The sequence below is a fragment of the Apostichopus japonicus genome, chromosome 8 (assembly GCF_037975245.1).
Source record: "Apostichopus japonicus isolate 1M-3 chromosome 8, ASM3797524v1, whole genome shotgun sequence".
Taxonomy (NCBI): domain Eukaryota; kingdom Metazoa; phylum Echinodermata; class Holothuroidea; order Aspidochirotida; family Stichopodidae; genus Apostichopus; species Apostichopus japonicus.
The window spans coordinates 9,320,302-9,337,917 of NC_092568.1; the positions used below are offsets into that span (position 1 = coordinate 9,320,302).

General features: G+C 35.6%; 1 protein-coding gene across 9 annotated transcripts in view; it reads right to left on the reverse strand.

The window, feature by feature from the left end:
• Positions 1 to 17,616, reverse strand: part of LOC139970621 (synaptosomal-associated protein 25-like) — a 147,763-nt gene that overhangs the window by 18,482 nt on the left and 111,665 nt on the right. For all 9 annotated transcript variants that reach the window (XM_071976473.1, XM_071976470.1, XM_071976471.1 and 6 more), the window contains 3 exons: positions 11,535 to 11,652; positions 5,532 to 5,669; positions 3,629 to 3,773 (listed from right to left, as the gene is read on the reverse strand). In XM_071976473.1, coding sequence (XP_071832574.1) covers positions 3,629 to 3,773; positions 5,532 to 5,669; positions 11,535 to 11,652 — 401 coding nt within the window. The remainder of the gene's footprint in view (positions 1 to 3,628; positions 3,774 to 5,531; positions 5,670 to 11,534; positions 11,653 to 17,616) is intronic.

The window sequence follows — 17,616 nt, forward strand, 5'->3', positions numbered from 1 at the left end:
CCAACATAACTAGTTTACAACCAATGTAACTAGTTTACAACCAACATAACTAGATAACAACTAAAGTAACTAGTTTACAACCAACGTAACTAGATAACAACCAACGTAATTTGTATACAACCAACATAACTAGATAACAACCAACGTAATTTGTTTACGACCAACGTAACTAGTTTACGACCAACGTAACTCGTTTACAATCAACACAACTAAATAATAACCAATGTAACTAGTTAACAACCAACATAACTAGTTTTACAACCAATGTAACTACTTTACAACCAATGTTACTACTTATACAACCAACATAACTAGTTTACGACCAATGTAACTAGTTTACAACCAACATAACTAGTTTACAACCAATGTAACTAGTTTACGACCAACGTTACTAGTTTACAACCAACATAACTAGTTTACAACCAATGTAACTAGTTTACGACCAATGTACTAGTTTACAACCAACATAACTAGTTTACGACCAACATAACTAGTTTAAAACCAACGTAACTAGTTTACAAAAAAGGGTGGTGATTCTTAATAATTACCACTCCTTTATTGCTTGAAACATCTGCTTTTGGCATCTCCCAGTTAAGATGACTGTCTGTATATATGACTATTATTCACAGAACAAAAACATGCCTATGGACATACTCTGTATCACTTAAATCTACAATTATGAGTCTATATGGCGACTAAGCTAGCAAAGATCAAATATTGGTTAGTAATAACAAGATGACTGAATGAGAAATATGCATTGATTCTAAGCAAATGTTTTGAGTGAATTTAGAGGCTGTGAATAATGACGTAAGAAGCAAAGAATAATAAAAATTCAATCACCAGTGTGACAGCAAAGTGCAAAATGAAAACGGCAAAACAGCAAAAAGAATGCAATTCTTGCTTGTTAGAAGTATATACACAAAAAAGAAGTAATGTTTGTGAATAAATGCATATTTAAGGTAGGTTTAAGACCTAAGAATAACCAAAAAGCTATGAGATGGCTTCAATTTTTGAAGTAACGTCACAATCCATCCAATTGTTAACACCCTACTTAAAAACAAATACAGTATGCACATGCTGTGACGTTACATTAACGGCTCGTAAATGTGCACTAATGCAAATAGTGACAATTAAAGGTTATACTGAGGTACAATTCACGATCAGTTATATGATGCAATAGATCAATCAGAACTTTATGATATCATTGAAGAGTATGAAACCACCAAAGGTTGGTACTTAAAGGCTAGTCAGTACAGGCCCCGAATTTTGTCACGCTATAATTGCAAGAGGTTTTCGAAAAGTACTTTCCTTGAGGTCTTTTCTCTCCAAATTGTTCTCAGACATTTTTAAGGAACAGACAAGTTGACTGAATGTCGCAGTGAGGAAAATTTTCTTGAATATTGTAATAAAATCAGTTTCAGAATTTTGACCAACGGTTAGAATATCTAGCATATTTAGGGCCAATACAGTATAACTTCAAACTATGTAAACCTATAATACAAAAGTACTGCCAGACAGTACAATATAATAGCTAAGCTAACTTCATTTGAATTTGTTGTTAAATCGTTCTGTTTATATCATGTCAAATTGTATTGATGTCATTATGAACTAAACCATATTAATGTGTGTTAGAACTTCAAAAGCAATCCACTGAAAGTTTTCACTCCTTGCGATCTGGCCTTCCACTGAATTTTTCGTCGCCCATATTAAAAAGCTAAAGGTATTTCATGATTCTAATATCTTTGACTATTTTAAACTCATCGAGTCTGGTCACTTTAAATGGCTACTTTTCACTATAAGTTGTTTAATAAATGATTCCAATTGAAACATGTAACAAAATGAAATAAATAGCTGCAAATAGAAAAAAAGATCCCCTTTCTATACCTTGAACCCCCCCGCCCCCCCAACAAGGCAGAATCAACCTCGCAAAATTCATGATATATTGATTGGAGTAAATTATTTGACAGTCTCTACAGGATGCAAAGTCTAAGGCTGAATTTATACAGTAGTGAATCCCTCACCAAAACCAGGAGAGAAATTTATCAGCAAAATTGGCCAAAATCGTTTCCACTTTCCCCCCAAGGTTTGTAAAAGTCTCCTACCGACAAATATGATATATGGGTGTGTTTATACCAATTGACAATGGCAACATGACATGCAGTGATTATAGATTCATCTTTATATCTCAGAACCAGTTGGTAAGTACTACTCTACTATAGACCAACCTATCTATCTAAAGTATTGCTTGATCTGCGGGTGTGACTTGATGGAGTCAATTTGAAGATCTTTCTTCATTGAAAGAGAAGCCTATCCATCAACCATCATCATCATGTGCACCCCCCAACCAGAAGGAAATGCCTATGATGTACAACTCTCTTCCCCCATACAAAACTTCCATTTTATAGCATACCATTTAGAGGATATCACCAAAATTTTAATGTTCCCCTCTTAAAGTAGAATTAGGACTTGGGGAAAATCGATGAATGACATCACAGAATCATTTAGTGATGGGTATTTTTTTTCGAATGTTTTGTTGATTGATCACAATTGCTTATTTTTCCTTAAAACGACTGATTATTTGTAAATGAAAGAAGGATTAAATTCTTAACAGTACCAAAGATACTGCATGGCATTGTTTTCAATGGCACTTAACTGCCAATAAATGACTAAACATGGATAAAACTGAAGGAGTCCACGAGCGCCTTGGCCCAAAGACTTTATTGGGTGGGGTCCAGGGGCCCGCCATAGGGTCCCTAATGGTCCCGGGCAGAGCCCCGGCGGGGCCCAGAGGGGCGGACTCACATCTAGAAATCTTCAACTTTGTTTCTGTTTGGTCTCTGAATTGATATGTCAGTCATAAAAATATTTTAACAAAAGTCACATCTGACAAGTGATTAGACTTAAATTAGGAAAGACTTGTCTACTTAACGTCCAGTGGTAACTTTTTTTATCAATGATTAATATAATTGAAACTTAAACTAAAAACCGAAACATATTTAAACTTTGCCCACAAGAATAAAATCATCTTCTTATACTGTCTACAACATGCACATATGGTATCATAAGTACATTTAAAGAGCACTATCGGGTATCCGGGCACATTCACTTTATTGGAAACATAAAACCCTATAAAATAAAGATACTTCAGGGCCGTAGTCTGGGTTACAATCCCTAGGGGGTAGTTGAGGAACATTGAGAAACATCATGTATCCCCCAAATGTTACATAGTGGTGCTTTGATGTGCATATATACCACAGCTATTTTAAAAGAAATTTCTAGTGGCTGAGCCCTTTCCCAAAAGGAACTATCATGACACTATCTTAGTGGAGCACAACCATCGGTTGGCGCATAGCATGGCAAGAAAAATTTTGCCAGAATAACTGGAAATGGCACTTCCCAGGCCCTGTGAGTTGCATCTAAACATTCTTAATTTTGAGATATCATGTTTTAGAGATTCACACTTATAAATCACTTTGTCGGGGAAGTCTAGGACTAAATGTTACTTTATAAGCTCTGGTTTAATCCAGCAATGGGTTACGTCTAACACAACAAATGCTGTCCTCTTTAATCTAGCTGTAAAGAGAACCGATGTGAGACAAACTCAACCAGACGTACGAAATAGTCTTACCTTGTTCACGATGCGGTCAACTTGTCTATTCTGAGAGTCAATTTCAGTGGACATGTCCATCGCCATATGGCGTAAATTACCCACAATTCCACTCACTGCCTGAAGGTTTTCGTCCATCTCGTCCTCACGAGCGTCATTGGTGATTCTAATAAAAACAACACACACAAACACACACAAAAAGAAAAGAAAAGAAAAGGCAAGATTTCATTACAATTTATCGTTACTTCATGATAAATTGTTCGCGTCCCTGGCAGGAAGTAAGGACGAGAGACAAACAGATTGGCTTATGGCCTAAGGGACGGACTGTACGAACCTAATAAAAGCAGTTTCCTATCAGAGGTTTCGTGATTTCAGGACAAAAGATAAATTAATTTTACTAGAGTTATATAAATATAACTGGACAGACTGGAAGAACACATGAAGCTGTTCAATTTGAATAGTGAGATAGATATACATGGACATATATCACTTTCAATGATTGGTTTTACATTTTACCTTTTTTTGGCTTTACGTGTAAGGCTTTTATGTTAACACTAATAACTGTATTAACAAACCAAATTCATATAATACTCTGTACAAAGTGCAAAGCATTCATTAATACGTTCTTGGTTTTACCAACAACAGTTGTTTTATGTAAAAGGTGGAGAGAACCGGTGAATGGATTATATCAGGTTTTACCACACTCTCTTGAAAGTGCAATGCAATGATTATTCAATGACTACACTATTTAAATATTTCATGTCATTTTTCATAAGCCATAAATTTGGAGCAGTTTTTTCAGAAGAAAAAAAGAAAAAAAAAAGAACTCAGGTAGAAATAATTTAAGAAAATCCTTCCATATTCCAAGACTTTTGACAGTTTTGCTTTTCCATGATTTATTTTTCCAGGCCTAGTAATAAGTTTTTCAAGACTTCACCAGGATTCCCATATGAGTATGTATATAAACCCACCTGCCATATTATTCAAGCAAATTTCTTTGACAATTATGCAATGTTTAATATGCAATTATACAAAATTATGCAATTATGTAAATTGAGCAAGCACAGGTTCTCAGCTTAGATTGTGGTCAATAGTAATCAGGGAATGAGAGGGTTTCATTGTGCTCTAATTTAAAATTTATTTTTCCTTTTCGATCTTCTTACTCAAATAATTTTTATTATAACTTGTTTTCTTGTCATTGGTACTAGTTGGATCTGTGTCATACCCGACACATTGTTCATGTTTTAAGACCCCTTCCTTCAGTAGCCTGTTGGAGACAAATATCATTTTCTCAGTACACATGTATTTTTAAACATTTCATATGTAACTTTAATGTACTGTGAAGAAACAAACAAACAAAATGAATAATGTACACACTGGTTGAACACACAGCGTGACCCACACCTTTGCTTAATGGTCGATTCCACTTTACAGATTTAAAAAAGACTATAACCGAGCTATGTTTTGCTCTAGTATCCACTTTTAATCTACTTTGTACATTCCATATTTTGAATCTCTAAAATTCTGCTTCCGCCATTCGGCAGTAAGGATGGAAAGATTTTGGTTTTCAATTTCTCAGTAAATTTCCAGCAAATTTAAGTAAAAAACACTATGGTAGGATTGCAGCCTCTATGAAAAGAAAAGAAAAAAAAACATAGGGAGGATTCTAGGTAAGAAAAACAGTCACCGCCTTGATAGTGAATTTGACAAGTTTGTACGCAGCTGTTTCGACATATTTACAGACTAACGACAATCTCTGCAGAACTTGACCGATAGTAGTACTGTTTTCAAGTTTTGGTTTATTAATAATATTCATCAAGGTTGTCTTTGTAAGAAGAATATACCAGGATCTTGATGTCATTCCACGTGGAGAGCTAACATAGCAAGTATATTGTTATCGACATTGATATTAGTAAAGAAAGACCTTGTAATATAGGTAGAGTTGCCTGCGATACCATCTCGGCTGTCTTCGATGCGCATCGGTTGGGAAGAACTAACTTTGCCATCTTCGTTTCCGGACCATGTTTGCTTGTAATCGTCTCCTTTCTCAAAGTTGCGCATTCTGTCGAAACGGAGATCATAGAGAGAGAAAACAAGACGGTCTGTAAATGTCAGGAAGACTAAAATTCTTGGACTGCTTCCGTCATTTAAGGCAAAAGAGGTTTTGTAATGTTTACAATGAGATGAAGGTTGTGCTTGAAACATATTGTTCAATACTATGGAGGACATGTTATAATCATACTATGGTAGATGTGTTGTTCCATACGATGGTCGATTACTCAATGGGTTATTTTACACAGTGGTAGACATTTTATTCCATACTATGGTAGACATGTTGTTCCATACTATTGTAGACATGTTATTCCATACTATGGTAGATATGTTATTCCATACTATGGAAGACATCATATTCCATACTATGGTAGACATGTTGTTCCATACTATATTACCATTGTTTTTATTTCACACTCTGGTACATATGTTGTTCCATGCTATGGTAAACGATACATGTTACTCCAAACTATGGTAGACATGTTATTCCATACTATGGTAGACATGTTGTTCCATACTGTTGATTTATAAAATGGTTAGCATGTTGTTACACACATTGTGGTTTTTTTCCTGTCCTTACATAGTCTGTGGTTGACATGTGATATTGTTCCACACAATTTGTTGAGAAACAAGGAACATTATTACAGTGAACAGTCATAACAACTAATGAGACATTCTGCCAAAATCACTTAAAGGGTGTGAAGACTCGCGCAAAAGAAACGTCTAATGCCGGTAATCTGACCTAGTTTCGAATGAGGTGTAACAGAACTGTTAGACACCACCATCGATCGTAGAAAATAAACACACACAGCTTACTACCATTGGTAATTAGACACTTGTGTATAGTCAGTACATACAGCTGCGGTCAATACCCACAGCACTACAGTATGTACAAACAATACAGCGATGGACATCTCAGGTCCAGCTAAAGATAACAAGGTATCACGTTTCATTACTGTACTGTCTGCATTTTGTAGCGACACGAACAAAACGTCACTTGCAAGCAGAAAGTTAACTTTTTCAGATGGCCGCCACGCGGTTTGGGGCGAGTCTTCAATGCCTTTAATACACAAAACTGACCCAGTGCAATATATGATGCATCATACAGGTATTTATTATCAACAACTTCTCCATAATGCTCACAAGAAAATAGTTCCATTTTGATTTGAAGTTTACATTAAGAACCTGACACTTCTTCAGTTGGTGATGTTGTAGTTTTTATTTTGGGGGAGGGGGGGGTGGGGTCAACTTACTTTTAAATCACATTTCTTTGCTGTTCATACTTTTTGATGACAGTTTCATAACTTCAATGTTAAGAAACACCTGCAAATATACCAAGTTTATTAAAATTTGATAAAAGTAAGGAACAAAAACATCCAAAAGCATGAAATTTCAAGCATGTAATGAATTTGTGGCGTTCCTTTTTACAATTGCACAGTCTTTTTCTGCCTTGTGTTTTGAAGGAAATCAAAACTGTATTGAAATCTTGAACCTGGAAGAACATTTCTGTTTGCTTTTAGCAAATTCCAATTGTTCATTAGAAAGAAACATCTAATTTATCACAATTAGGTTAATTAAAAATGGGGTTGATTTAAATTTAAATTTGCTTCTCCTTTTTTAAGCCAGAGTGATATCAACTGCTGCTTTATAAAAATAAATCACTTTTTTTAAATATTTTTTTTTGGATGATTCTGGTTTCCTTGACTTTGAAGAGATGCTTTACTGCAGTAAATGTCTCTGAATTGCTATCTCTTACTGTTGTTTTATTCACCTCAATATTTAATGAAACTATCAATTTCATTCTGTTTAATTAGTAATATGTAATTCTATACTCCTCATACAAGTAAGGAAGTGCTGCAGTCTTTACATGGCAGACTTAAGGAGTGTTAGCTCAGTGGTTAACGCTGGTGCCTTCCAATCATAAGGTCCCAAGTTCGAGTCACTCCAAGATTAATGTATGTCGTCTAGTTACAGAGTTGTTGACAATTGGCAATTCATAATCATGGACGTTAAATATGAATCTAAGAGACTGACTTCGGTCAGCTTGCGGCTTTGATAAGCCAATGAGGCTTCTTGGCGAGTTCCTGCTTGCAGGAGGATCTAAAATACATACATAATATTTGGAGGTTACACTGCCAACACTTGTACTCAAGATGATGACGGTTCAGAGAACATATCAGTTTGCATACTTGGCTGCTGCAGTTATATCCTACTCCTATCACATGTAAAGTAGTACAATGATGTTCCTAAAAACAGCTTTTTTTGGGGGGGGTGCTGATACTGGCAAAGCTCTGATCTGATCTTTTCCTCAATTAATGACAAGTAGTCCCACAAAAAATAAAAATTCAACCAATTTTGGTTTTGCATTTTGAAAGTTGATTAATCTTTGAAAATGAAAATGTTTAACCTATTGCAAGGGGCACAACCTACTTCTCAGTGAAGCCTTAAACTTCTCGAATAAATCAAGAGGGTGCTCAGCCCCAACCCATTCAGCCCTAACCCCACCCCACCCCCCTCCCACAGACAGAAAGGATATTATGAACAATTCTTGTCTAGCCCTGCAGTACATAAATCTATATCATGTACGTACTGTATGTCCTAAACAGTTGAAAATGCTTCAAAATTGTTTCAGAAGTTTAAAGAAAGCAACATTTTGCATCTTACGATTCCTATCCATTTTATCCAAATTAATCAAAGGGGGAGGGGGTGGGGAGGGGGTGGGAAGGGGTTGGGTAGGATAACTCTCAAACTACTCCACCATCCCAGGATGATATAACACCTTAACCCATGCACCTACAAAATCAAAAAGTATGAAATGGTTCATGAAAGCAAGTAAGGGCGGTAGTGAATAACTTAGCATGCATAGATGCCTAATGTGTTAGAGTAATTGCCGACGTTGAGATCCATGTTGTAGGCAATGCTGACTTTGCAATCTGTGGTTCTCCTCACAATTTTGCAAGGTCGATATTAAGAGTGACTCCATAAGTTTTGCCTTTCTGAAAATACAGTGGTTGCACCGCGGAGGTATTGCTTCTTTTATACTTCTATTGTGCACTGGGTCTAGGAGAGTGCTACAATGCAATGATGATGAAATCTTTCTTTGACTACATAGGCTATCAGATCAAGAATAAATTCCAGTAAAAATAACCCGATGGTTGCTTTAACACCCAACCCCCTCACCATGTTTTAATGATGGGAATGGATTCCTTCATTTTTCTTTCAGATTTTCATTCTCTCTCCCCTCTCTTTTGATATGTTCACCCTACTAACTTCCAGGCACGTCTTAGCCAAAATAAAAACAAAGATTAAGGCGAGAGGATTTCAAGCACTTTCTTTGATTAATCCCTAGCTGATAGAAGTCATCAAGTCCTATATTTTCAGATGGTTATATAGCTATTGGCAAATCTCTAAATGTGTCCACGACACCTCGACGACTCCCAATCAGAAACGATTTCACCTAGAAGTCGACGAAGATAAGGTGGGGGGGGGGGGAAAAAACACCGACTCTTTACATTTAATTCAAATTAAACTCATTCCATACACTTAAAGCTGTCAAATGACATGTGGGAGGATAAAGTTGATTTTTTTTTTGCCTTCTTCATTTTCATGTTTGTCTTGACTCCATTTTGGGGACGTCAAGATGCTTCAATGATGTCAGAGTACTGACGGATCAAGGTATACTACGGATCTGTGATCTTCTATATTGAGGTGTTCAATTCATGTGGCTGTACGATAGAGGTGTGAAGTGAGGCGGAAGAATTTCACATCTGGCTCAAAAAAACAAAAAAAAAACATGATTATTGACAAATCCAAGATCGATGCCCGCCTACTCTGAATCCGAAAGTTTTTAATAATAAAGAAGAACAGAAATGCCACGAATGTCAGAAGATGGAGAACATAGTCTAGTAGTCTTAGTATATATATATATTATGAAAGTGTAATGAATAATTAACTCACAGTGTACAAGAATATACTGGCAAAAAGTTGATGAAAGTGACTCTGGTCTATAAAAGTTTCAAGTTATGAAAAACTATCGAATGACATATTTTTTTGATACTTTGGTAATGCCAAATGACCAAATGACACTTGACTATGTAGTGTAAACTTGAAATACTGTACATTCAACACAGGTTCTGCCTACATAAAAATATCAACTCCCATTTGCAGTAGTGTAGGAAGGTACTTTTGAGTGGGGGGGCTGAAGACCGATGGCCGGCCTGGGGGAGGGGTCTAAGGGGTGGGGGTGTCCCCCTCCCCTTTGGAATTTTTTTGCATTTCCAGGTGGCCTCAGATGCAATTTGGTGCAATATAGCACACTTCAACCCACCCACTCCATTTTGTATATAATTTTGCATTTTCACCTGGCCTTAGATGTAATTTGGTGCTCCAAATGAAATTTTTTTCTCATTTGGAAATGAAAAAGGGGTTTTCTGACTTGCGAAGTGGGGGGACGGAATGATACTTCCGCTCCTCCATATTTTTCACTGGGGGGGGCTGGCGCCCGCCCAGCCCCCCCCCGGTTCCTACGCCCTTGCCCATTTGCATTTAAATTCACAGGGTTTTTTCTACATATCCCGGATTTGAAGTGACATTCTGATGAAATGCCTTGTTATGTATTCCATTATAAACACGATACTACTGGTCCCTTTTTAAACTATATTCTATATTTGGTACTGTACCATTGTGTAGTTATTAATATCATCACACAACCAGGATGATATATATATTTTTTGGGCAACATTCTGACCAATTTGCAGAGAAGTGAATTAAGACTTCAAACGATATAAACAAAGCCTGTGTTTATCAATTAATACACGGTTAACTCAACTCGAAATATTAATCGGGGGCATGGGAGAGAGCATATGTATTGGTCGCAGTACTGAAAAAAAAAAGGCAATGCAGGCTACATAGTGAACGCTTACAGCTGTACTCGGTATATAGGCTTATATTGGTACGGAAAGGTATATTTGAGTGAGTCGGGTGGGGAGGGGGGGGGGGGAGAGAGCCAGGCAATATGTAACACCGTTGCATGGTAATGGTGCTATTGGCATAGAGTAACATAGCCCATGATACAGCCTAATGTACACTTATGAACGGAAAGGTCGATGCACTTGCCCAAACATACGTCCGATTAACGTTGCGGATAAATCGGTAAGTTCATCGCCATTGGGTGTGTGATTATTTACATATATACAGAATAGAGTAAAACGGAAAAAGCTGATTTAGACCAATGAGATTGAATGCATATATCTTAAATGAGGCTTTAAACTGAAGTAGGACTATTACAATTGGTATACGTTTTATTTCCATCAGGAGTGCAGGGGAATTAAATGGATCTTAATTGTGAGCTACTTTTGTATCCCAATCCACAGTCGATCCACAAGACTTAAGGATGTACCAACTGCTGTGAAATATTACATTATATGTTCATGTGTGGTCATGTGTATTGTTATGTTGAACATATCCTATGAGCCTCTCACAAACTTTCCCCAATTTTAAGCAAACATATTTCATGTTTTATTCTGTGTCATAATTATTTCATCTCTGCCCAATGACTGGCAATAATATTTGGACTATCTGAGCATCCAGAAAAAAAATAAAGTTTGAACGCAGCTGTTTCAGCATTCATACTGAAAAATTGAACTAATATTGATAACATGCAAAGAAGGTCCTAAAGTTTGCTAGTTATGCTCAACATTACCACCACGTTATTATACCTCACTGCAAACTTTTGTACACTTATTTGCATGAAAGTCTATATGACTTTTGGAAGAACCTGTGTGAGCTCTGACAAAAATATCCTGCATTTCAGTCTCAAAATAAACATTTTCGCAGAGCAGATGGAGTATGAAACGTCCTTAACGTCTGTATTTACTTTTTCCACGGACAGACGCATAACCCGCAGCACTTTTCCATGCCCATGAGGTTTTTCTCCGCGTCTCGCATATCTGTGTTGATCTGATCCATGCCCTCTTCAACGCGGTCCAATTGTTCTGGAAATTAAAAAGTTAGAGTAATCAATCTTTGAATCTGCTACACTCATTAATACATTTCACCACAAGATGCCATTTCCCCTTACCCGTGCAGCAAATGGTATATGCTGAATCTATGTAATTCTGCCTGCCCGCATTATACTGTATCAACCAATTTTTTCCCCTTTCTAAAATAAAATGGAACATGCCGAATGGAATGATGTATCTTTCCCCAAAAAAGATTCCCTAAATTTCCTGATAAATGAAACATGTTACCAAATGGATCTAACACTCATTAACCCATACATCAAAAATGAAGTCACACCCCTTTCCCAACAAATGGAAGTATGCTGAATAGATGTCATTTCCCCCAATAAATCAATGAATCCACCTATTTTTACACTTTCCTAATAAATGGAACAGGTTGAATAGCTGTAATACTCATTAACACATGATGACCTCAAAACAAATTCATTTCCCCTTCTTATGAATGAATGAACCGTACAGTCTGAACCGTACCATTTCCAGGAGTTGGGTCAAATTTAGTCTGATAAATGTCAAACTATGAAGATTTTGCAGAAGTTTGATTCCATGCACTTACTGTACTTTTTAGAGCAGCCTTTTGAGATCATTTTTCTTCAGTTTTTATCAATGTGATTCAAAACTTGAAGTTTGATGATAAAGTCAAAAGTTTTATAAATGTCAAATTTCCATTTATGCATGCGAGTTAGAAACACGTACAATAAAAGTGGTTGGCCGACGTACTATTTACATGAAAATGGAATCACTTGTTAGTAATGTTGTTCCGGTAGGGTAAAAAAAAATCAAGATTAAAGATGTCTTTAATAGTTGACTTGATCATCAACTATATGGTTCTGTCAAAAAAATATGGGTTTTGGACAAAAAGCAATGAAAATTTGTAACTAAACCAAAAAGCTGCTTTAAACATTCATGACAAAAAAAAACAAACAGATATATCAATAAATAAGAAGTTAGTCAACCGGGTGAAAACAGAGAAACATTTCTACTAAGGTGATTTAAAAAATTAACTACAAATTTCAAACTGACTTCACAAATGAATCCATGACCTCCTGCAGGCTGCAGTGACCAATTAACAAAAATTTTAATTGTTATTGAAAAGGGTTATAGCCTTGAAAGAAGAAGAAAATATTGGCATATTCAATTTTATAACCAAAAAAATAGTAACAGCAAATTGTAACTGAGGCGAAAACTGGAAGGGCTATCACAAATGTTCAGAGAAAATTGGGGAAAAAAAGCATAACGATGGCAGATGTATATATGGTAGAAATGATAAAGGAATCAACACAGTTTAATATCTTAATTAACGAACGCTACGGAACCCTTGCAATTAAGGAAGCATTCCAGGGTTTCTTGAACCGATCAATACATAACTATTTCCGATTCGGAAACCAACTGCGAGAAAAGTAAAGGGAAAGCCCTTTCATGCTCTTTTTAATTGAATTGTAGGATTTGAGACAGAGAAATAAACAAAGAAAAGAAAGATGAGATGGATGGAAGAGAGATATTGGAAGAAGCGGGCGAATGCACAGGAAATACACAGGAAAATAGTTCCTATATAATAAAAACTAGCACTATGCACTGCATGGGATGTACAAATACACAGGAAAATAATTCCTATATAATAAAAACTGGCACTTTGCACTGCATGGGATGTACAAATACACAGGACAATAATTCCTATATAATAAAAAAATTGCACTATGCACTACATGGGATGTACAAATACACAGGAAAATAAAATAATTCCTATATAATAAAAACTGGCACTATGCACTGCATGGATGCTACACTGCAGGAACACGACAATGGGGTCACGGAAATGTAAAAGTAGGGATGGGGAAGGGGGTAGGGGAAGGGGACACATACACAAACACAGTTTTTGGGAAGACTCTTTTTGCTATATTGATACACTTAATTTATCCTTTCATAGAAATGAAATTTTGATGTTGATGGTTCCTCCTGCTTTTAAGTTTGTAACTTCTCATTATATATTCCTCTCTTGAGGCTTATATATGAATCCACAAGGCATCTTTCTACTTCATTGAACTACTGACCTCATATATCTATATACATACTGTAGGCGTATAGGAGGCGGGGGAGCTGGGGGGGATGCAGCCCCCCAAACAAATATTTTGGTGAAAATTTGGGCAATATGCTGAGAAGTTTTCAGGCAACTACTGAAAGGAAAATAAATTGCAAATGATGTAGCTAAAGGAAATCAATAGTTTAAAAAAAAAAAATCGCAATTACTAAAGTAAAAGAGAGTTTTGACATAATTGGCCCTCCATGCTTTTTCTTCATCTGCATAAGACATTTCGTTGTTTACATTAGCATCCCGCGGTATACTGCGCAACTTTCACGGACCTTACACGATGACATGCGATGTTATACCAATGCATGTCTATATGAAATGTACATAAACATGTTGAATGCGCGCGGAGCTCGCAAAAAATTTTGGTTATATTTTCGTGCAAGTCGTTACAGCAGCCCCAAGTCAATTGGGCTCCTACGCCTATGTATACTGGCTGGATGGATCTCGTCTGCACTATGTAGGTATGTATTATAAATTGACCGATCTAGGATGCATGAGATGAGTAGATACAGACCACTGGTCAGACTATGATATTACCAACCCCCTCACAATATTTAAAATAACTCCATCAGGTTAAAATCTCATCAAATCAAACCAAAGAGGGACAACATTGGAAAGCAAGACTATCACTATTTAATAACTTTTAACGGGAAGAATTTTGCATCACATTGTTAGAAACAAACCTCCCTGTGGACCCTTCATTGATTATATTGTAAAGGTATAGAGCCAGTGATATAATCAAGTGGCTTTAAGGTTGCAATTAGTGTTTGCTTTTTGCTTTCTTCCTTTTCCAAGTGCACAGGAAAAGACAATTTATCGGAGAAAAAGGGGGGGGAGGGTAGGGAAAGACAAAACACATTTGTAGCAGTATGAACTGGACTTCTACAGCCGCACAGAGTTCATAACTCAATACAAAATTTACGATTATATCCATGTTCTCACAAGAAATCAGTGAATGAAATCTTAAGATACCTGGGCCTAATTTTTCTGATTAATGGTTCCTGGATAGGCAGATGTCATTTTCAAGCAAATATTTCTATATCGTTTGTGACAGCCAGCTGTTCGTCAAAGGGTGTTTCATAAATATTTTAGTTATGACGGTTGGGAATTGATCTTTTCAGCAATTTGATGGTTGGGAATTTCTTTCAAAACAATTTGAATTAGCGGTCACCAATTTCATCCAACCAGCTACATACAATTCCTCAAAGTAAGATTTACAATTTAATTGTCAAACAAAAGCCACCTTCCTAAATTCACTCGCCAAACGAGCGTAAATTAGCAATCCAAATTTCCATTTTGATTACAAATATTTTGTAGCAGAGAGACGCTCCTCCACCTTTTCACTCTTCTTATAAATCGGATGCAAACAGGAAATTTGAAAGTTTGAAACGTTTCCATATATTTTGTCTTTTTCATTATTTGAAATTAAACTAGACTGGAGAATCTACTGAACTGTATAATTGTAATAGGATTATTAGAGTTTAAAAGCTATATATCTACATCGTCTCTATTTACTATAGATGTTAATTCACTCGTAACACTTATTTAACTGAGACAGCAGTAATCAACGAAGTAACTACTTTGCCTAGAGCAACTACAACTCTGAAACATGTTTTCTATACTATATTCATAATACCATTATAATTTGTTTTTCCTTTGGGGGGGGGGTTAAATTTTGTTAATTTGGCAATTTACATTTTCATCTTACAATCAAGTAATAATGCATTTTAAACATTCCTTAAAAATGTACTGTTTAAATAACAGTCCATTTAATATTTGGACACTGTCAAAAATTGTATTTTCCCTTTCTGCAGGTGATTATTATAAACATTTCTGGGCAACAGCTGTATCAGATCAACCAACAAAATATTTTGAAATTAATTGTAACCGATTATGTTCATGTTGCAAGATATTGATTCAAGAGAATATTTTCACAAAGGCCTATTTGTATTCTAATTTCTGGTGGAATTAAGAATAGCTGAAAGATTTCTACGTAACACGACTGATTTCTAAAAAAAAAAAAAATTATTCCTTCCTTTTCCAGGAAGCAAAATGATCTCACATTGGAAGATGTACAGTATCTACAATATACTATTAATAAGTTGACCAAACTTATATATGAGGTGCTAGCTTTGGCACAGAGGGGGTTAAAGCAGCATTTTGCGTTGGGTCGCTTTTTTCCACTTTTTTAACATGTGCATCGATTTTTTTACATGTATCAATCATAAAACAGCAATCTAAGATACCATCCAAGTTTCACCCTGCCAAGAGCGTTAATTAGCGAGTAATTAACGATTTATGTCGATAAATGAGAAGAGTGTCCTCGACAAATTTCACAGTTAAAATTAATCGCATACAATTCCGCCAAACCCACTAGTTTGAATTCAACCAATCAGAGATGCAGGTTTAGTTATGAGCCGTTGCTAAAAATAGATTCAAGACTTCGCGTTGGTTGTACCAGGGAGTTGTTATGCAACTCCCTGGTACAACTGCCATATAGACTGTACACAAATCAAGCGTGATGTTATATTACGTATCTGTCAATGACGTTCGTAGTGTTTAAATATTCATATTATGGGCGAGGTTTATTGGGTTCCCAACGGAAAATATCTTGGAGAACAACAAAGTTGAAAGTTGCAAATTTTTCGACTTTTATGCCACCATTTGAAGTAAAATATAAATAGATTAGCTAGTTATGTAGGTCGTTATGGCAAAGTGGAATCAGTGAGGTTGAGAAAAATCATAGAAAATGACGCAAAATGCTGCTTTAAAATAAATGACAGCTTAATTCAATCAACTTAACTTCAACAAATTATTTCTCATCCAGGGGTAGACCGACAGGCGCACACACACCCACCGTTATATTCACCGTCATATATTGCCATGGATTATCTTTGCCGTGGATAATTAGATCAAAATGCTTTCATGAAAGAAAACTTAAACATCTGAATCCTATTTTTCTCATTACAAGTTTGACAAACTCTATCAGTGATATTAAATGAACTGAAATGCACTGCTAGTTTAACAGAACATTCACTATATAATTAATCTAGGTTATTATAGCATTTTCAAGTTGGCTTCTTTGGAATAGTTTGTAAATAATTAGTTCACCTAGATACATATAAACATTTAAAGGGACACAAAACTACATATGATTATGTAAACTCTATCAGTGTTATTAAAAGAACTGAATGCACTGCTAGTTTAACACATACATTCTCTATATAACTAATCTAGGTTATTACAGCATTTTCAAATTGGCTTCTTTGGATAAGTTTCTGTAAATAATTAGTTCAGCTAGATATAAACATTTAAAGGGACACAAAACTACATATGATTATGTAAACTCTATCAGTGTTATTAAAAGAACTGAATGCACTGCTAGTTTAACACATACATTCTCTATATAACTAATCTAGGTTATTATAGCCTTTTCAAATTGGCTTCTTTGGATAAGTTTCTGTAAATAATTAGTTCAGCTAGATACATATAAACATTTAAAGGGACACAACACTACATATGATTATGTAAACTCTATCAGTGTTATTAAAAGAACTGAATGCACTGCTAGTTTAACAGAACATTCTCTATATAATTAATCTAGGTTATTATAGCATTTTCAAATTGGCTTCTTTGGATTAGTTTCTGTAAATAAATAGTTCAGTTAGATACAAACATTTAAAGGGACACAACACTACATATGATTATGTAAACTCTATCAGTGTTATTAAAATGAACTGAATGCACTGCTAGTTTAACACATACATTCTTTATATAACTAATCTAGGTTATTACAGCATTTTCAAATTGGCTTCTTTGGATTAGTTTCTGTAAATAAATAGTTCAGTTAG